The sequence below is a fragment of the Hemiscyllium ocellatum genome, chromosome 28 (genome assembly GCF_020745735.1).
Source record: "Hemiscyllium ocellatum isolate sHemOce1 chromosome 28, sHemOce1.pat.X.cur, whole genome shotgun sequence".
Classification (NCBI taxonomy): domain Eukaryota; kingdom Metazoa; phylum Chordata; class Chondrichthyes; order Orectolobiformes; family Hemiscylliidae; genus Hemiscyllium; species Hemiscyllium ocellatum.
Genome location: NC_083428.1, coordinates 2,061,406 through 2,082,757, shown reverse-complemented (window position 1 = coordinate 2,082,757; position 21,352 = coordinate 2,061,406). Strand labels below are relative to the sequence as shown.

Genomic DNA, 21,352 nt, shown 5'->3' with positions numbered 1-21,352 from the left:
GGCCAATTACTGTCCAATCAGTCTACTCTCCATTGTGAGTAAAGTGATGGAAAGTGTCATCAACAGTGCTATCCACTAGCACCTTCTCAGCAATAACCTGCTCAGTGACGCCCATTTGGGTTCCGCCAAGGCCACTCAGCTCCTGACCTCATTACAGCCTTGGTTCAAACACAGATTCATACAGCACAGAAAAGCCCTTTGTATCATTGAGTCTGTATCAATATAACTTCTACTAAAGGCACGCTAATCTCAATTTCCTGCACTTTCCCATATCCTTGAATGTTTCAGAATCTCTTGCCCCTTACCTTAAACTACGCCCTCTCACGATAGATCCCTCCACCAAGGGGAACAGCTACTCTAACTTCACCTTGTTCATACCCCTCATAATCTTATACATCTCTGTCATGTGTTCCCTCAGCCTTCTCTGCTCTAGAGAAAACAATGCAAGCCTATCTACTCTCTCTTTATAGCTTAATGTCTTCATCCAAAATGGACAAAAGAGCTGAATTCCAGTGGTCAGTAAGAGTGAGCCCTTGATATCAAGGCTGCACAGGAACCAAGTGTGGCATCAAGGAGTCAATTCACGACCACTGACTACAAACTCAAATGGATTCACCATATACGTGCAGTGGCTGCAAGAGCTGGTCAGAGACTAGGATTCCTGCAGAATTAACAAAGTCTGTCCACCATCTCCAAGGCACAAGTCAGGAGTCTGATGGAATACTCCCCACTTGCCTGGATGGAGGCAGCTCCAACAACACTCAAGAATCTTGACACCATCCAGGACAAAAAAAAGGTTAGTGTACAGGTAATGAGCAAACAATGAGGAAAGCTAATAAAATGTGATAATCTATCACATGGGGAATTGATTCCAGAAATAGGGAAGTTATGTTTCAGTTATATACAGTATTGGTGACACCACATCTGGAGTTCAGGTCTTGTTATTTAATGAAGTGTTCAGAGAGGGTTTACTCTGCTAATCCGTAGAATGAGCGGATTGCCTTATGAGGAGAGGCGGGAGAGAATGGGGCCTGTATTCTCTGGTGTTTTGAAGAGTCAGAGGTGAATTAATTGAAACGAACAAGATCCTGAGGGACTGGACTGGGTGGACGTTGAAAGGATGTTTAAAAACAAGGGGCTCCCATTTAAAACAGAGATGTGACATTTTGTTTTCGGAGGATGGTCAGCCTTTGGAACAGTCTTCCTGAAAAAGGGGCAGTAGCAGAGTCTGTGAATATTTTTAAGGCAGAGGGAGCTACATTCTTGGTAAGCGAGAGGTTGAAAGATGATCAGAGGTAGGTGGGAATGTCAATTTGAGGTTACCATCAGAGAAGCCGTAATCGTATTTAAGGACAGTGTGCACAAGAGGATTAGAATGGTTTAGTTCTGCACCTCATTCAAATGTCTCCATGGATGTAGCCTGCTCAATGAGCCATCACCACTCTCTCCACCACCGCTGGTCAGTAGCAGCATGTACCATCTACAAAATGCACTGCAACCACTCTGAGACTTGGCAGTGGATTCAGGGACACAGTGAGTGAGATGGCTCTGTGCCAGGCAACACATCTAGATAAATCCACCAGTGACAGCAAAGCTGGGCACTGCTTTGTGAAGACGCTTTCAAAGAAACATCGAGAACATGTTTAGAAGGAGCCATCGTTCTGTGAAACTGTTATTAGAGCAGAGCTTTGACTGATCTTTTAAAAAGAATTGTCTAGAGTCTGTGTTTACAGGCAATGTAATTATCTAAAAAAATTAAAACAAAAAACCCTTTAAATTAATCATTGTTTCCTTTCCACCTGACTGACAACAAAAGTTTCCGAACACTTAAAAATGTCTAAATTGGTAGGGTTTGGTTAAAAGAGTGTCTCGGGCTGTGCAGGTGGAGACAGATTAACTAATGGATGGAAGGAAGGCAGAGAAGAGACTCTGTGCTTCCACACTGGACCCCACACAGGCAGAGAAGGATTATCACTGAAACATCACAGGAAGGAGGGCAGATACTGACAGAGTCAGACACAGCCTCGTAGCCTCCCATTAACAAACAAACTGCTCACACTAACAGCTGGTGTTGACCCGGATTCCCACTGTCTCTGAGGTTTGTATATTGCAGGAGGCCACTTGGCCTGCTCTACTGATGCTGGCTCATTGAAAGACCTTTCCTTAGTCTCACTCCCTCTGCGCTTTCCCCATGATCCACATTTCAACTATTTCTCCATTTTCTCTTTTGAACATTATGATTGAATCAGCTTCTAACACCCTTTCAGGCAGCGCGTTCTGGATAACAAGGACTCGCTGTTGTGGTTCTGTTCGCTGAGCTGGGAATTTGTGTTGCAGACGTTTCGTCCCCTGTCTAGGTGACATCCTCAGTGCTTGGGAGCCTCCTGTGAAGCGCCTCTGTGATCTTTCCTCCGGCATTTGTAGTGGTTTGAATCTGCTGCTTCCAGTTGTCAGTTCCAGCTGTCCGCTGCAGTGGCCGGTATATTGGGTCCAGGTCGATGTGCTTATTGATTGAATCTGTGGATGAGTGCCATGCCTCTAGGAATTCCCTGGCTGTTCCCTGTTTGTAACTCGCTGTGTAACACAAAAACCACATCTTCCTCTGGTCCCTTAGCCAATTCTCCTCCACCTGTGTCTCTCTGGGCACTGGAAACAGTTTCTCTTCATTAACGCCACTGAAACCCTTTGATATTAAGCAGCTCCATTAAAACTCCCTTTAATCCTCTCTGCTCCATAGAGAACAATCCTGGCTTTCCCAGCCTTTCCACTGAGCCAGAATCACACCGTTTAAATCTGTTTATTGTTGGATTTTTTGAAAGCTGCACTGTGATTGTTCACAAAGAACTCGCTGTCACTGCTGCAGGTGACTGCCCGGGCAGAGGTGGGGGTGCACAGCATGAGCTCTACCCTGGGGATGGTGAAGAGGGTGAGGCTACAGGCTCCACCCTGGGACAGACTGGTCTGAGTGCAGTGGGTTGTCGGGGGGAAGCTGGAATGAAGCTGAGGAAGCCTCCCTGCTCCCCCAGCTGCTCCGCCCGCCCCAGTCTGGGCACACAGTCAGTGCCCAATGAGACATTCAGCAGCTGCCGGTCCCACTGGGACCCTCACCACAAGCTCATACACTGTGGTTTATAACTACCTGGCTGGCTCTGTTCTGTCAAGTCCAATGTCATCGGTGACACCACAGCCTCGGTCTCTGGAGCGACGCTCTCCGCTGTGTGAAGAAACAAGAGACAGATGTCAAGCCTCATCCTGCAGCGTGTGCACCTTAAAGACCAAACTCAAAACCACCCACGCGAGGGAGAAAGAGAGAGAGCGAGAGAGAGAGCGCAAGAGATAGTGCGAAAGAGTGAGTGATAGAGCGAGAGAGAGAGAGTAAGATAGTGAGAGAGTGCATGAGCGACAGAGCTAGAGAGAAGCAGAAAGAGACCCAATTAGATGTGAGGAACTATAGGTGGACAAACTGACAGAGAAAGAGAGACAGAGGGAAAGGCAACCAGCAAGAAACCCACAGTCAGATAGAGTGATACAGAGACAGGGATGAGAGCAGGCTGAAACGATGAGACCAAACCCATCTGGTCAAGTGGTCAGTACTTAGTGGATCTTTTTGGGTCTGATGCTGCCACGATTTCCAGCTGACTGCGATATTCACTCCCACAGTTTAGATTAAATTGAGCTCTGGGCCCAAAGAGTAAAAAGCTAGTTCCTCTACCACCGCTACTGAAACCAAAAGGAGTAAACTGGAAGATCTCTTACTGGGGCTGCAGTGTGACACTGTAACCTGTTCAATTCTGGTATTGTTTCGACATGCTGCCACCTCCATCTGACACTGGTTCTGATAAAGAATCCCATCAGAGCCACAAACAGGGCTTCCATCAAAACCACAGTCACGGTAACATGTGCACAGCTCATAGTGTTCCTCTTCCAGACAGTCATACACATTCTTACAGGTCGCAGCCTGGACAAACCCTAGAAGAAATGGAACAGACATTAAACAAGCTAACCAGCTCAAAGCAGTCGGAACAGCCTGCCCATTCACCCTTTGATGGACCAGGTGAACTACAAAGGCAGCTTAGAGATGGGCTGGCCCCCAACATAGAAACCTGCATTAATATAGCACCTTTAATGAAATAAAACATCCCAAAGTGCTTCAGAGGAGCTTCACTAGACAATATTTGTCCCTGAGCTGCATATGCTGACATTGGGACGAGTGTTCAAAAACTTGGTCAAAGAGGTTCGTTTTTAAGGAACAACTTGAAGGAGCAGACAAAGAGAGAGAGAAATATTTAAATATGGGATTTTAGGGGTGAACAGCTGAAAGCTGATGACCAATGGGGGAGAGGTTAAAGAAGCCAGAATGACAGCACTTTGGGAAGGTGTAGGATGGAGGTAGTGGCAGGGAGGGAGGATGTTTTTGTTCATTCGTGGGTTGTGGGTGTCACTGGCTAAGCAGCATTTATTGTTCATCCTGAGTTACAGAGGACCACATTGTTGTGGGTCTGGAGTCACGTGCAGGCCAGACCAAGTGGGGATGGCAGATTTGTTCTTCTGAAGAATATGAGAACAAAGAACAATCCAGCACAGGAACAGGCCCTTCAGCCCTCCAAGCCCATGCTGTCACATTTTGCCCTTCCATACTAAAACAGTCTTCACGTGCTGGATCCGTATCCCTCTATTCCCTTCCTATTCGTCCAGGAAATAGGAAAGGTGCTGTTGTGTCTGTTCTCAGTACCACCTCCTCTGGCAGCACGTTCCACACACTCACCACCCTGTGTGTGAAAACCTTACCTCACACATCTCTTTTAAACTCCGCCCCCCCCGCGCCAACTCTACACCTTTAACCGGTGTCCCCTAGTAATTGCCCCTCCACCCTAGGAAAAGCCTCATACTTTCCACTCTATCACGCCATTCACAATCTTATACAATTTCATCAGGTCACCCCTCAATCTCCTGCGTTCCAGTGAAAACAAACCCAGTCTATCTAACCTTTCCTTATTCCTAAAAATGCCCCAGACCAGGCAACATTAGTGAATCCAATGAGTTTTTATGACAATTAACAGTGATTATAACATTACCAATGACACCAGCTTCTTCTTCCAGATTTTACTGAATTCAAATTCCCTACAGCATGAGGCTTATCCAATCCAATCTTATCAGGCTTGAGAGGTGGTGCAGGAAGGAGAGATTCAGATTTTTGGGACATTGAGACTGGTTCTGGGGAGGTGGGACTTTTACAAATCAGATGGTCGACACCTGGGCAGGACTGGAACCAGTGTCCTGGGGGTGCTTTTGCTAATGCTGTTGGGGAGGGTTTAAACTAATGCGGCAGGGGAATGGGAACCAAATGAGGTGGCTAGTGAACAGTAAGGAGGTAGTAACTAAAGCCTGTAAGGAACTGGATAAGAAGTTAGTATGACTAATGGGAAGAGTAGGGAGGGAGCAGATGAACGCAAAGGGACAGGTGGTCTGAGGTACACGGTTTTAATGCAAGAAGGGTAGTAGGTAAAGCAGGTGAACCTAGGGCTTGGATTAGTACCTGGGAGCATGATATTGCTATTGCCGAGACTTGGTTGAGGGAAGGGCATAATTGGCATCTGTCCACTCCAGGATGCTTCCAGTGGATAGAGATGGGGGTAAAAGAGGAGCAAGAGTTGCATTACTGGACAGTGGATATAGCAGCTGTGCTGAAAGAGGGCACTATGGAGGACTTGAGCAGTGAGGCAATATAGGCAAAGCTCAGAAATAGGAAGGGTGTGGTAACAATGTTGCAGGTGTACTACAGGCCTCCCAACAACGAATGGGAGATAGATTATGGAAAGACGTAGGAACAACAGGATGGTGATGGGAGATTTTAATTTTCCCAACATTGACTGGGATTCACTTAGTGTTAGAGGTTTAAGGACCCTGCAAGAGGGTTTTGTAGAGCAGTATGTAAGTAGTCCAACTTGGGAAGAGGTAATTAATTACTAGCCTTGGTGTTGGGGAATGTGCCCAGCCAGGTGGTTGAAGTTTCAGTAGGGCATTACTTTGGGAACTGTGATCGTGATTCCGTAAGCTTTGAAATACTCATGGACAAAGACTAGAGTGGTCCTAAAAAGTGCTAAATTGGGGGAAAGGCCAACAATAGCAAAATTTGGCAGGAGCTGGGGAATGTGGTTTGGAAGCAGCTGTTTGAGGGTAAATCCACATTTGATGTCTGGGAGGCTTTTAAAGAGAGGTTGGTGAGAGTGCAGGAGAGACATGCCTCCGTGAAAATGAGGGATAGAAATGGCAAGATTAAGGAACCATGGGTGACAGGTGAAATTAAGACTAGCGAAGAGGAAAAAGGAAGCAGACATAAGGTCTAGGCAACTGAAAATAGATAAAGCTTTAGAAGAATATCAAGAAAGTAGGACCAAACTGAAAAGAGGAATTAAGCGGGCTAACAGGGCTCATGAAATATATTTTGCCAACAGGGTTAAGGAAAATCCCAAAGCCTTTTATTTGTATATAAGAAGCAAGAGGGTGACTAGGGAAAGGATTGGCCTACTCAAGGACAAAGGAGGAAAGTTAGGCGTGGAGTCAGAGAAAATGGGTGAGGTTCTTAATGAGTACTTTGCATCAGTATTCACTGAGGAGAGGGACATGGCTGATGTAGAGGTTAGGGATAGAAGTTTGATTACTCGAGGTCAAGTCGGGTAAGGAGGGAGGAAGCCTGAGTATTCTAAAAGGCATTAAGGTGGACAAGTCCCCAGGTCTGGATGGGATCTATCCCAGGTTACTGAAGGAAGCAAGAGAGGAAATAGCTGGGGCTTTAACAGATATCTTTGCAGCATCCTTGAACATGAGTGAGGTCCCAGAGGACTGGAGAATTGCTAATGTTGACCCCTTGTTTAAGGATGGTATCAGGGATAATCCAGGTAATTATAGACGTGTGAGCCTGACATCAGTGGTAGGGAAGCTGCTGGAAATGATGCTGAGGGCTAGGATTTATTTACTTTTGGAAGAAAATGTGCTGTGATCGGCAGCATGGTTTTGTGCAGGGAAGGTCATGTCTTAGCAACTCAATAGAATTCTTTGAGGAAGTGACCAAGTTGATAGATGAAGGAAGGGTTGTAGATGTCATATACATGGATTTCAGTAAGGCACTTGATAAGGTTCCCCATGGTAGGCTGATGGAGAAAGTGAAGTCACATGGGGTCCAGGGTGTACGAGCTAGATGGTTAGAGAACGGGCTGGGCAGCAAGAGACAGAGAGGAGGAGTGGAAGGGAGTTTCTCAAGTGAAGAACTGAGAGCAGTGGTGTTCTACAGGGATCGGTGCTGGGACCTCTGTTGTTTTTGATATACGTAATGATCTGGAGGAAGGTATACGTGGTCTGATGAGCAAGTTTGCAGATTACTAAGATTGGTGGAGTAGCAGATAGTGAAGGGGACTGTCAGAGAATGCAGCAGAATATAGATAGCTTGGAGAACTGGGCGGAGAAATGGCAGATGGAGTTTAATCCAGGCAAATGTGAGGTGATGCATTTTGGAAGATCCAATTCAAGATCAAACTATATGGTAAATGAAAAATCCCTGGTGGAAACTGATGTACAGAGAGATCTGGGTGTCAAGGTCCATTGTTCCCTGAAGGTGGCAATGCAAGGTGATAGAGTGGTCAAGAAGACATACAGCATGCTTTCCTTCATTGCATGGGGTATTGAGTACAAGAGTTGGCAGGTCATGTTACAGTTGTATAGGACTTTGGTTCGGCCACATTTGGAATACTGCGTACAGTTCTGGTTGCCACATTACCAAAAGGATGTGGATGCTTTGGAGAGGATGCAGAGGAGGTTCACCAGGATGTTGCCTGGTATGGAGGGCGCTGGCTATGAAGAGAGGTTGAGTAGATTAGGATTATTTTCATTAGAAAGACAGAGGCTGAGGGGGGACCTGATTGAGGTCTACGTGAGAGGTATAAACAGGGTGGATAGCAAGAAGCTTTTTCCCGGAGTGGGGGAGCTCAACTACTTTAGGGTCATGAGTTCAAAGTGAGAAGGAAAAGGTTTAGGGAAGATATGTGTGGAATGTTCTTTATGTAGAGGGTGGTGGGTACCTGGAACGCATTGCCAGCAGAGGCAGTAGAGGTGGGCCCGATAGCGTCATTTAAGATGTATCTAGACAGATACAGGAATGGGCAGGGAGCAGAGGGATACAGATCCTTAGAAAATAGGCGACAGGTTTAGATAGGGGATCTGGATCGGCTCAGGCTTGGAGGACTGAAGGACCTTTTTCTGTGTTGTAAATTTCTTTGTTCTTTGTTCTATCACCACACCAAGACCATATGAACAAATGAGAGAGTTTTAATCTCAAAATGTTGCTAGTCTCGGTGTCAATGTAGGTTAGAGAGCCCACAGGTAATGAGGAAAGAAGGTTTGGGGGCATTTACAATGTAGGCTAGTTGAGGTTTAAACAAGCTAAAGGCCTGAGAGGGTATCATATGGGAGAGCAGACCCAATGGATAGTTCAGTCTTGATATAATAAAGGCATGGATGAGGGCTTCCACAGTAGAAGAGCTGAAGCTAGTTGGAGATGATGATGCAATGGGCAGACATAGTGTTGGTGTGGATGTGTAGAGAGCTTCTGAGGTCAGCTCACATAGCCTCTTGGTTACCCAGTGATGATGGCAAGGGATTGCAATTTGTAGCAGCTGCAAAGATGTTGGATTCAGCTTCAGAAGATTTAACTGGAGGAAATTCAGGACTAGCTGATATTGAATAAACAAGCTGGCAATCTGCAGCACTGGATTGGATTGGAGTGGCTGAGTGAATGGGTCATGAGTAGAACTGAATGGTGTCAGCCTTCAATTGGAAGCTGATACAGAATCCTCAGATAACATTGCTGAAGGGAATTAAGGGAAATCAGTTTGTCATCATCCCTTAGTCTGGCTCACAGAGTCATTGTCACTGGTGCCTTGATGACCAATCACCGACTGTCCCTCCTCCAGCCCCAGATACAAGTGCCCAACAGGAAAGAAACTTGTCATAATCAGCAGAAAGGTCAAGCAATGCACAAAACTTTTCACAACTTAACTAGGATACCACCCTCTCAAAAATCAGGTTACACTCCAAGCTACATGGAACAGGAAGCAAGTACCATTATTCTAGACCATCCTCAGGGTGTGACAAAGAATTGCCAAACTCTTTCCCATCCACACAGAGTGTCTGCTCACAGAATATGGTTCGATTCTTTCACAGGGTGTGGACATCATGGGATGGACCACCATCTACTGCCCAGCTCTCATGCCTTGAGAAAGTGGGAGTGAGCTGCCTTCTTGAACTGCTGCAGTCCATGTGCTGTAGGTAGACCCACAATGCCCTTAGGGAGAGAATTCCAGGACTGTGACCCAGTGACAGTGAGGGTACGGCAATAGACTTCCAAGTCAGGATGGTGAATGGCTTGGAGAGGAATTTGTTCCTGTGTATCTACTACCCTTGACCCTCTAGATGGTAGATGCTGTCTGAGGAACCTTTGAGAGTTTCTGCAGTGCATCTTATAGATAGTACACACTGCTGCTTCTGAGCGTTGGTTATGGAGGGAGTGTAGTACCACCAAGCGAGCTGCTTTGCCCTGGATGGTGTCAGGCCTTGAGTATTGTTGGAGCTGGGTAAGTGGGGAGGTATTCCATTACACTCCTGACTTGTGCCTTGTAGGTAGTGGAGAGGCATGAAAGAGTCAGGTGAGTTATTCACCACAGTATTCCTAGCGACTGAGCTAATCTCGTAGCTACTGTGTTTCCATGGTGAGTCCAGTTTCTGGTCAATGGTAACCCCAGGATGTTGATAGTGGGAGATTCATTCTCTATGCCTGGAGATGGTAATTGCCGGTCATATGTGCGGCACAAATGTTACTTGCCAATTGTCAGCCCAAACCTGAATACTGTCCAGGTCTTGCAGCATTTGGACACGGGCTGCTTCAGAATTGGAGAAGTTGCAAATGAAGCTGAACATCGGCAAACTTCCCCACTTCGGAGCTAGATCCAGCAAATTATTATGGTGTAAGATGACAGATTGTAGCCATTTGTGACTCATCCAGTCTAGACACGCTGTTTCAGCTAGGTGAATAGTGCTGTTCCCTCAAATCCTACACATTGAATGATAAGTTAAGTCAAATTAATGTCCCTCTGGAATGTTTCACCACATTCCCAGGCAGAGCATTCCAGACCCTAACTACTCGCTGAGTCTATGCCCTCTGATTCTCAATCCTTTAATGAGCGGGAACAGTTTCCCCTGATCTAGTCTCTGCAGACTTCTCATGATTTTGAAAGCATTTGTCCAATCTTGTCCCAGCTTTTCCCTCTCCAAGAAAAATTGCCTCAACTTCTCCATTTGTCTTTCTAACTGAAGTTTATGAATCATACAGCACAAAAGAAGCCCTTCAGTTTTCCATGTCTGTACCGTCAAAATTACACTTAATCTACACTAATCCCACATGTCTGCTTTATAGCCTTGAATGCTGTGATACTTCATATTCAATCAAGTACTTTTTAAAAGTGTTGAGGAATTTCCCACCTCAACTACCCTCCCAGATAGTGTATTCCTGACTCCCATCATCCTACTGGTGAAAGAAATTTTCCTCAAGTACATGCAACCTCTCTGGTCTCTCAGCTCTTGCAAATCCTTTACAGTCATCCCTTCATTTTGTACTGTCTCCTTTCTAAAATGTCTCACCTCACACTTCTCTGCACTGAACTCCATCTGCTGCCAATCCACCAACTTGTTGATGTTCTTTCGAAATTCTACAATGTCCTCCTTCCAGGTTAGAATTCTCCAAGAAATTTATTGCCCACAAACTGATATCATCCCGTACATGCCAAGGTTGAGATCGTTAATATAAATCAAGAAAAGCAAAACAACTCCTGGGGAACTCCCTAACAAACCTGCCTTCAGTCCAAAACATATCCATTAATCATTCCTGTTTCCTGTCCTTCATTCTGTATCCTGTGTTACTATGTCCTTTTTATTTGATGTCTACGAGTTTTGTAACAATTCTGAAATGCCGCAGTAACTGAACACCTTCTGCAAGTCCATGAACACCAAGTGAACAGCATTACCCCCCACTGACCCTCACTGTTATCTGTTCAAAGAACTCTAACAAATTAAACACAATTTTCTCTTAAGAAATCCATGCTGGCTCTCCCTAATTATCCCATACTTTCCACCTATTAATTCTATCTCAAATGATTGTTTCTAGATGTATCCCTACCGCGGACGTTAAACTGAATGATCTGTAATTGCTGGGCTTTTCCTTTAGAAAATGGGAGGAATGTTTGCAATGTTCCAGCCTTTTGGCACAACCCCAGAATCCAGGGAGGGTTGGAAGATTATTATCGCTGCCTCTACAATTTCCACGCTCACTTCCTTCAATATCCTTAGATGCATCTCATCTGTTCTTGGCTAATGTCTCATCAACTCTAACAGCTCAACCAATACTTCCTTGTTGTGATGGCATTTCCTCCTCTCTCACTATTACCAGGCTAACATTTCCTTCCTCAGTAAAAACTGATTGAAATGTTCACTCAGTGCTTCGGCAATGCCCTTGGATTCCATTTGTTCATACCTTTTTGTTCCTTAATCAGTCCTAACCTTCCTCTTACCATCCTTTCACTATTGTGTGCTTACAGAAGGCTTTGGGATTTCCTTTATGTTACCGGCTAGTCTTTTATCATAGTCCCTTTTTGCTGATATTGGGTTTTCACTTCCCCTGTGAATATTTTGTATTCAGGTTGGTTTTGAATTGAATTTTCTAAATGACATCTGTCATAAATACACTTTTTCTTCTTTATTTAATCTCTACCTCCTTTAGACAAAAGTGAGGACTGCAGATGCTGGAAATCAGTGTCTAGATTAGAGTGATTTGGAGATGCTGGCGTTGGACTGGGGTGTACAAAGTTAAAAACCACACAACACCAGGTTATAGTCCAACAGGTTTAATTGGAAGCACACTAGGTTCCAATTAATTTCGGGCGTCGCTCCGAAAGCTAGTGTGCTTTCAATTAAACCTATTGGACTGGCGTTGTGTGATTTTTTAACCTAGTTTAGAGTGGTGCTGGAAAAGCACAGCAGGTCAGGCAGCATCCAAGGAGCAGGAAAATCAACGTTTCAGGCAAAAGTCCTTCATCAGGAATCTACCTTCCTTGACATCAAGGGAGACCTGGATTTACCTGTCCTACCTTTCCCTTTGGAGGGAATATACTGTAACTGTACCTGAACCATCACATTGTTCAGCTACAGTTTAATCCTGCAACCTTTTGTTCAAGTCTCTTTGACCTAGTTCTATTCGAAGTCTCTGCCCCAGTTAGTTATCCCAACTCCAGATAGGCCACTGTCTTTTTCCACAGTCACTCTGAACCCAATGAGACAATGATTGCTGTTCCCATAATGAAGGGAAGATGAAGACTCTGAGGATGACATAATTCTTGGCGTCACTCGCGTTCCTCCCTCACTCAGATCACCTGTTGAGCTTCCCTGCTGAGATGTTCACACAGACTGGGTTTGAGAAGGCAGCCAGTGTCACTGGAATTTGGCCTTTGCTTGTGGATTTTATCGGACAAAGGCCTCTCAGTCACAGCTATGAAAGCTGCAAATTTAATTCAGCCCCTCCACCTACTCACAGCTTTATCATGTGCATTGGGAGGGGGGGGGGAAGAGAGTTGGGAAATGAGAAACAGTTCCAGATTTCCACTCCCCTTTGTCTGACATCATCCCTAATGACCTGATTTTAATTTAAACCTAAACCCCTTGTTTCAATCTTCACTTAATCTTCTTGACTTAAGGGAGTACGAGAACAGCCCATGCAGCTCGTCATGTAACCCTTTAGAACCCAGTTTCAATCTGCTGAATCTGCCCTGCATTTTCTCCAGGGACAGTACCTCCTTCCTGCAACTACCTTTTCTTCATTTGTGGGACATGGGTATCATTGGCGAGACCAGGATGCCTGGGCCTAACTGCCCTCATGAAGGTGATGGTGAGCGGCCTTCTTGAACCGCTGCAGTCCATGTGTTCTAGGTAGACCCACAGTGCCCTTAGGGAGGGAATGACAGGATTGAAACCCAGTGACAGTGAAGGAACGGCAATATATTTCCAAGTCAGGATGGTGTGTGGCTTCTGGAGGAGAACTTGTTTGGAGGGGGTGGTGTTCCCATGTATCTGCTGCCCTTGTCCTTCCGGATAGAAGTACTTCTGGGTTTGGAAGGTGCTGTTGGGGATGTGATATAAGAGGGAATGAAATTCTCCTCCTGTCTGTTTTAAAGATGTTAGCAACTGGTGATGGAAGTCTCGAGGTTGCACGAGAGAGTATTTGTTTATTCTTTTATTATGAGCAGCTCGGTTGCCATGCCAACAGGAACTGTTATATTATGCCCAAGGGGCATTTCTAAAACCCAACTAATGTTTCTCAGTTACATCATTGGGGCAGCTGCAGCAGGCTCTGCCCGGCACCGATTTGCTTTGACTCTGACCCTCCAGAAGAGATTAAGGTGCGTGACGGCTCACTTACCAAGGAATGCACTTAATTTCCAGAGCCCCCTCCCTGTGCTGCACCAAGCAAAGCCCATTAACCCCAGACCAGGCCTGTACTCATTGACCTGCACTGTCTCCTTCCCCCCCACCCCATCACTGCAAAGGTTTAAATTTTATTTCCACATCCTTCTGAGGCCTCACTCCCCCCCCCCCCCCCCCCCCCCCCCCCCCCACCTCTGTGACCCGCTCTAGCCCCACAATGCTGCGAGATCAGTGCTGAATGTAACAGTCCCACTGATGGTGGCTGTGCCTTCTGCTGCCTGGGCCCCAAGCTCTGGAATTTCCTCCTTAATCCTCTCTGTCTCTGTCTCTCCCTCTTCCAAACACTTCTTGAAAAGCACCTCCTTTTGGCTAAATCTTTTGACAATGTTTTCGGTCTTTTGTCCTTTATCTGCTGGTGTGGCTTAGCATCGAATTCTGTCTTAGAACATGCCTGAGAGGCATTTCCCTGTATTAAAGGCACTATCTAAATGTAAGATGTGGTTGTTGGTTTGGTTGGAAGGATTTTGGTAAGTGCCTACTCTTGCTAGATCAATGTATTGCAGACAGCGAGACAGAACCTCACCCTGCATCCCTACCGTCAGGACAAGGATTAGGAACTGGAACCCTGCCTGATTCAACTCGCTATGTCCCAATGAACATGCAGAGAGCAGCCAGCCCAAAAGGTGAAAGAAAGATTTTGCATTTCAATAGCACCTGTGACAACTGCAGGTCACTCCAAAGCACTTCACAGCCAACAAGTCACTTTTTCAGAAGTAGCAAATATTTTAACATAATTGTGGCAATCAATAAATGCACAGCAAGATCCCACAAGCAGATGCATGACAAAAAGCTGAGAATTGAACACAGAGACGAGTGCAATGACGATATTTAACAGACATTAGGACAGGTACATGGACAGGAAAGGTTTAGAAGATACATGTCCAACGCAGGAAAATGGGACTAGTTCAGCTTGGGAAACCTAGTCAGCATGGATGCATTGGGCCAAAGGGTCTGTTTCTGTGCTATATGACTCTATAACTAAATGTTGGCCAAGTGACTGGAAACCCGTCCTGTTGTTCTTCTCCATCCAGCTGAAGGGGCAGATGAAACTTGTATGTGACAACTCAGCAGAAAGATGGCACTACCATCAATGCAGCACCCCTTCAGTATTGCACTGGGATACATGCCCCAGTCTCCAGAGACAGGGTGCTGCCCCCTGACAAGGCTGCTGACTGAATCTGGACCTCTTTGTCTTTGTGAACTAACAAAAATGGCAGAGGGAGGAGAGTTGATGCATTAAGCCTGGACCACGCTGCTCTGTGTCACACAAGTTGGGGCCAGTGTGCACTGACCACTGAGCAAAGTGGGCCTGAGGACTGAAGAACACATCGTGCTTTCCTCGTGAATTTAATGAGCTTGATTCAAAATGAATACCCCTTTCATGCTGTAACAATGCCACGTTCTGACTGTAGGGTTTGAAGCAGCTGCTGGCACGCTCAGACAGTGCAGCAGTAATTTGTAGTTATTATAAAAGGGCTGTGTTTCATTAGTTCCCAGTTGACAGCTATGAGGTAACTTTAAAAGAAACCAGAATACTACAAAACATCACCAGGCCAGGCTATAAACTACCTGTGATGAGGAGGTCCAAGCCTGCCTTGTAAATGATTCTCTCAGTGAGACACTGCTTCAAGCTTGAACATGCTGAGAGGGGTCTGGTTTGACAGCTTGCTTCTCATGGAGACTAACTGTAAATTACCAATGGATTCAGGGGACAGGTCTGTACAGGAGCAGCTTGACTTGTTTACCAAGATCTTCAGGCAATGATTAGAGAAGATGGGGGTTGGGTGGGATTGAGGAGATTATATAAATTTTGGTCAGCTTTAACGAGCTGCAGAGAGGCCCCACTCCCAGGTGTGTGCTCACTATCAGGAGCCCAGGAGGGCTGTGGGGGACAGGGGCTGTCATCCTGTCACTGGGTCAAAGGGCAGGGATTGGCAACGGATCAGAATCAGGAATTTCTTTACCAAAGGGAAAGAGTGGAAAAATATTTTCTAAGTTGAGAGTGATCACAGCCAACCAATGCCCCTGATATTTACTTTGTATTTAATCACAAGCAGACTTTTTTTCTTTAATAATTAGGTTTTTAACATTTATTTGCAGCAATGAAGGGCACTTCTTGTTCATATTTCTAATGGTAATTGTCCATGTAAATCTGTCCCACTCTGATTAAACTCTGCAACCAATGGAGGTGCCACTTGCTTGGGTAGTTATAAATTTTATAAATTTATAGATCCACAGGGACTTAAGCCCTGATTGTAATTGACATTGTTATGGGATAACCCGCATTGTTTTTTTTTAGGGGCCCCTGACTTCACCTCAGCTGCATGAGGTCCACAGAATTTTAATTTCTGGCCTTGTGTTTGTTTGCAGTTAATTGCCTGAAACCAGCAGCTGAGGGAAGGCAATTCTGAGGATGCGTTTGACATTTTTCAAACTCATCCACACCCAAAGTCCAAGGTACAGTTTGCACAGATTCAGTGGTGCAGGCTTTTCTAAATACGATACCCCAAAGTGGTTTTTGACCAATGAAAGATATAGTCTTTCTTTAATACTGGAGCCACAACAATCTCCTACAAACAGCAAAGTAATTAAGAACTAGGCCATTTGTTTTTAGTGGTGATGGTCGAAGGATTAAATACTGGCACAAGACACAATTCAAAAACATTGAGATTTTGGTAGATCCACCGTAGAGGGCAGCCTTGGTTTATCTGAAAAAAGGCACCTCCAACAGTCTCAGTGATAGATTTTAACTTTATACCATCTTAACTATGGGTAGAGTATTCAGTCATTGAGCAAAGGCAAAAGTTTCCTGACGAAGGGCTTTTGCCTGTAATGTCGATTTTCCTGCTCCTTGGATGCTGCCTGACCTGCTGTGCTTTTCCAGCACCACTCTAATTTAGACTTTCAGAAAAACCTAGCTATCTCTCCCATTTTTGGTGTCAGTCTCACAAAACTTGTATAAAGCTGAAGCATCTCTAGAAAACCAGCTAGCTGGAAAGCAAACTTTGCAAAATTCAACTATTGAAGAAAACACAACAGACCTCATCAATGATGGCACAGGAAGTGGGTGAAGAAGGACCTTCAAATGAACCATCTCGAACTGCTTCAATAATGACCTTCCTGCTATTTTACAATTCAGAACTGGGGTTATTTTCATTCCTTTTTTTCTTAAGATTTAACTATAATTTACTGTTTTTTTTTAATATTAGCTTTAGCAGAGATGGACGTTCTAACCAATCTGTTCTGACAGGTTGCGATGTGTGTCTGGGACTTGAACCTGGACTTTCCAGCCCCAAATGTAGATATTTTCTAAACAACCTGTTCAGAGATGTTACTATGGCATCACTGGCATGGATGGGACTTGAACGTGGGCCTCCTAGTCCACAGGCAGGAATGCTACCACTGTACCACAAGAACCCCAAGGACTGTGGTTATTAATTGATATCTTTAGAGTGAACTCCATTCACAATTCTTTCATCATGACACATCAACAGAAAAACCTGAAATGACAACAGGTGAGTAGAGTTCCTGTTACTCCAGGAGCAACTGATCATCATCCCTGATAAGAAAACATACAGCAACATCCCCCTGACTTGCATCTGCACCATCAGGGGCCGAATGGCCTTCACTGAGATACCATGGACAGACCTAGACACGAACTAGACCAACCACATCAATCTCAGTGAAATTTTATAAAATCATAAGGCAGCCTTCTAAAGGCTAGATTCAGAAAGAATGTTTCTCCCAGCAGACAAGTCTCGAACCAGGCAACATAGTCAACACAGTCTCAGAGTGAGAAGAGAAGGAAATGTTTCACTCAGTGGTGGCAAATCTTTAGAATTCTCTATCCCAGAGACTGTGGAAGATCAGTCATTAAATAAATTCAAGACTGATTGATAGATTTCTCATTCCTAATGACATCAAAGGAAATAGGAAGATGGTATTGAGACAGATGATTAGCTTGACTAGAATGACACAGCAGGCTTGAGGGGCTGAATGGCCTACAACATCAACAGGAACAGGATAGGCAGGAGACTGGGCAGAGCATCACCCGCTCTCCTTAATTCCTTCAACATCTCTAAAGTCAGGAATGCGATGGACATTCACCATTCACCCTGGCAACTGGAGCAACAACTCCAGAGCAAAGCAATTCATTAAAACTATAAAACCTGAAAACCAAGACATAGGGGCAGAAATAGGCCATTCAGCCCATCAAGTCTGGTCTGCCATTCAGTGCGATATTGGCTGAGTTGATACTCCTCCACTTTCCTGTTTGTCTCCATAACCCTTAACCACTTAGTGGGCGGCATGGTGGCACAGTGGTTAGCACTGCTGCCTCACAGCGCCAGAGACCCAGGTTCAATTCCCGCCTCAGGCGACTGTCTGTGTGGAGTTTGCACATTCTCCCAGTGTCTGTGTGGGTTTCCTCCGGGTGCTCCGGTTTCCTCCCAAAGTCCAAAGATGTGCAGGTCAGGGTGAATTGGCCATGCTAAATTGCCCGTAGTGTTAGGTGCAGGGGGAAATGTGGGGGAGTGGGTCATGGTGGCGGCGGGTTGGTGTGGACTTGTTGGGCCGAAGGGCCTGTTTCCACACTGTAAGATCACTTTCCTGGTTAAATCTTTGTCAATCTCCATCTCAAATTTACTCTATGACAGAACCTCAACAGGCCTTTGTTCTAAAGAATTTCACTGAGACTCCTCGAATGGAGCGGCACGGTGGCTCAGTGGTTAGCACTGCTGCCTCACAGCGCCAGGGACCTGGGTTCGATTCCAGCCTCGGGCGACTATCTGTATGGGTGTTTGCACATTCTCCCTGTGTCTGCGTGGGTTTCCACCGGGTGCTCTGGTCTCCTCCCACAGTCCAAAGATGTGCCGGTTAGGTGAATTGGTCATGCTAAATTGCCATAGAGTTAGGTGCATCAGTCAGGGGAAATGGGTCTGGGTGGGTTTCTCTTCAGAGGGTCAGTGTGGACTGATTGGGCTGTTTCCACATTGTAGGAATTCTAATCTTATCAATGGACTTAATATGTACTGTTTCACAGCACATTAGGGATGCAATATTCACACTACAGCAACAGCACTGGCTTCATTTGACTTGGAGAATAAATTATTTTCTTGTAAACAAGACTTTTTGGGTCATCATTCTTACATCCTCAGTCAGGTTTGAACACATACCTATCCACTGATTGGCCGAGCTTTCAACTTCATTACAGGTTGTCCCATCACACAGCTCACGCGCCAGAGGACTGGTTTCACTCACGTTGTAAAAACGGGTTGCTTCGAATGCTGTAGGAGCAAGAGCAGCATGTCATCATCCACACATCGATATGTATCACCCAAACAGACAACCCACAGGAGCCAGCACAATACTGCACAGACTGAATCATTAACAACACAATGTGTCAGTGTCATCTCCCAAAGTCGAGAGTGTGATGCTGGAAAAGCACAGCTGGTCAGGCAGAATCGACGTTTCGGGCATAAGCCCTTCATCAGGAATTCCCGCTGAAGGGCTTATGCCTGAAACGTGGACTCTCCTGCTCCTCAGATACTGCCTGCCTTGCTGTGCTTTTCCAGCACCACTCTCTCGACTCTGATCTCCAGCATCTGCAGCCCCCACTGTCTCCTTATGCTCTTTATGACCCTCCCCACAGCAGCAGGTCCACCCAGTTCAAACTAGAAAATGCTATCACCTACCTAACCACCTCCCCGCCCCAACTCCCCCATTAAAATTTCTAGGTCTCACTTCAGTATTTTGTGAAAGAAAAGATTCCCATTTATTGACTAGAATCTGTTCAGTTCTTTCTTGTTATTAACTCACGCTGATGAGCTGCTCCCTTTTCCTGCATTCACATGCCGTCTGTAATTTGTTAAACTCTGGGTCTGGATGTTCTAATTTGTCCAAATTGTAATATCACCAGGTTCCACACTCAAAAGCATCATTACTAAGCTCCACCTGACTCTGCAGGTGTTAGGAGATTAAAATGCAGATCACTAGCTAAGATTTAAGACTACCAAGTCCAGTCCAGTGGATTGTGAATGGGATCTTGCTGTGTAAGGTTTAGGTAAAAACAAGGACTGCAGATGCTGGAAGCCAGATTCTGGATTAGAGTGGTACTGGAAAAGCACAGCAGTTCAGGCAGCATCTGAGGAGCAGGAAAATTGACGTTTTGGGCAAAAGCCCTTCATCAGGAATACAGCAAGAGTTAGCCGAGTTCCTAGTTATCAGTTGCGTGTGAACTGTCAACGGGATTGTGATTGAAGCAAAATGATTCCAGATATAACCTCTGCAGCAGAACAAATCGTTTAGTTTAGACCTTTTTGATAAAATTCCTAAGTTTTTGACCTTAAGTACCGGCTCACACATTTCAGATCAGTATATGAAGTAGATCTATTTTATAGAAGAAAGAAATCTGAAGATCAGCGGATTCCAGATCATTTTTCCAGCACATTTTACGATGAAAAATTCCTATAGAATGTGAGAAGGTTTGTGTCCTTGACTTTCCATGGCCAGGAAGGGGGTTTGCAGGGAGTCAGCAGCAACAGTTAGCTGCTGCATTGTGTCGGATTATTTGCTGGATCATACGCACGCAGTCCCAAATCCATTCCAATTACCAATATCACACTCACCAAGACACACTAAGTAAATGTTGCTCACTCTGTCTGGGTGCAGTCTTTGATCAGGTGGCTCCTCACACCCCACACTGGATACTGTTCATGCCCATCCTCCCTGTAATGCCCTCCCACAGTGAACACACCGCAAACACACTCTTCCTTAGCCAAATGGATGATACTCGGTTGCCAGTTGAACAACGTCTCCCTTTCCAAATAGTGATTTTTTTAGCTAAACAAATAATGTATTACTAGGCAACAATTTAAACACTCCTTAGGATTTTCCTGCAGAATTGCTGGAAGTTGTGTCATGAAGATTAATTTTCAATTCAGGGAGACCCCTACCTACGGAGCCACCCTGCGTCCAAGTTGCTCGAACCTACCTGGCTCATAGTAGTCATACACCTTGACTGGGACTGGAGCGGTCTTCCCAATGATATACTCCCGGTACGCATCGAACATGACACAAGTCATACACTGGCTTGGAATCTGAACAGACAGGGGGAGACAATCAGGAGGTTCACATTCTCCCTCATTCAAAATTGAAGGAATTAAAGAGCTTCCATTTCTACAACATCAATATCTCAGGCACTTTGTTAGTCCTTGGATAAGAAATATGACAGTTAACTAGCACACAGAAACTTCTATAAATTTGCAATACTCTGATACTGTACAGCTACTTACAGAATTAGAAGATTGCTCTAAAAGTAACGTAGGTAAAACACATTCTGGAAGTTTCAAATACAGATTGAGACCAAACACCAAAACGGAGCACAAAGGGATTTGGAAGGAACGAGTGAAGGCTGAAGTGCGTGGCAAGCAGCGACACGATAACAACCAGGTTATGTGACTCAGTGCTTTTTGTTATTGTTGCTGTGTGCAGCTCCTCCAGCCAGGAGACCTGCTCTCCTGGTACCACATTTGTCTGACCTCTCCCACCCTCACACACCCACAACAGCGCAACTACAACCCCCCTGCTATCAATCATCCAGCTGTGCCCAGGTAAACACCTTTTTCTTTTGCCCCTCTGGTAGAGATCACTGAAACTTTCAGATCTGATCATACAGCTAAAATATTGATGCTTTCTTTTCTGAACATTGGTTTTTGAGAGTTTTTTTTGTCCTGCACTTTGAAGCATCTGTTCCTTTGTTGTGTATGGAGGG

The 21,352-nt window shown here is 45.2% G+C and overlaps 1 protein-coding gene across 1 annotated transcript in view; it reads right to left on the bottom strand.

Moving 5' to 3' along the window:
• Nucleotides 1-21,352, bottom strand: part of cpamd8 (C3 and PZP like alpha-2-macroglobulin domain containing 8) — a 158,073-nt gene that overhangs the window by 4,639 nt on the left and 132,082 nt on the right. Inside the window, exons 38-41 of the mRNA XM_060845992.1 lie at nt 20,573-20,678; nt 18,756-18,866; nt 3,757-3,969; nt 3,140-3,214 (exon numbers count right to left, since the gene is read on the bottom strand). Of these exons, the coding sequence (XP_060701975.1) occupies nt 3,140-3,214; nt 3,757-3,969; nt 18,756-18,866; nt 20,573-20,678 (505 nt within the window). The remainder of the gene's footprint in view (nt 1-3,139; nt 3,215-3,756; nt 3,970-18,755; nt 18,867-20,572; nt 20,679-21,352) is intronic.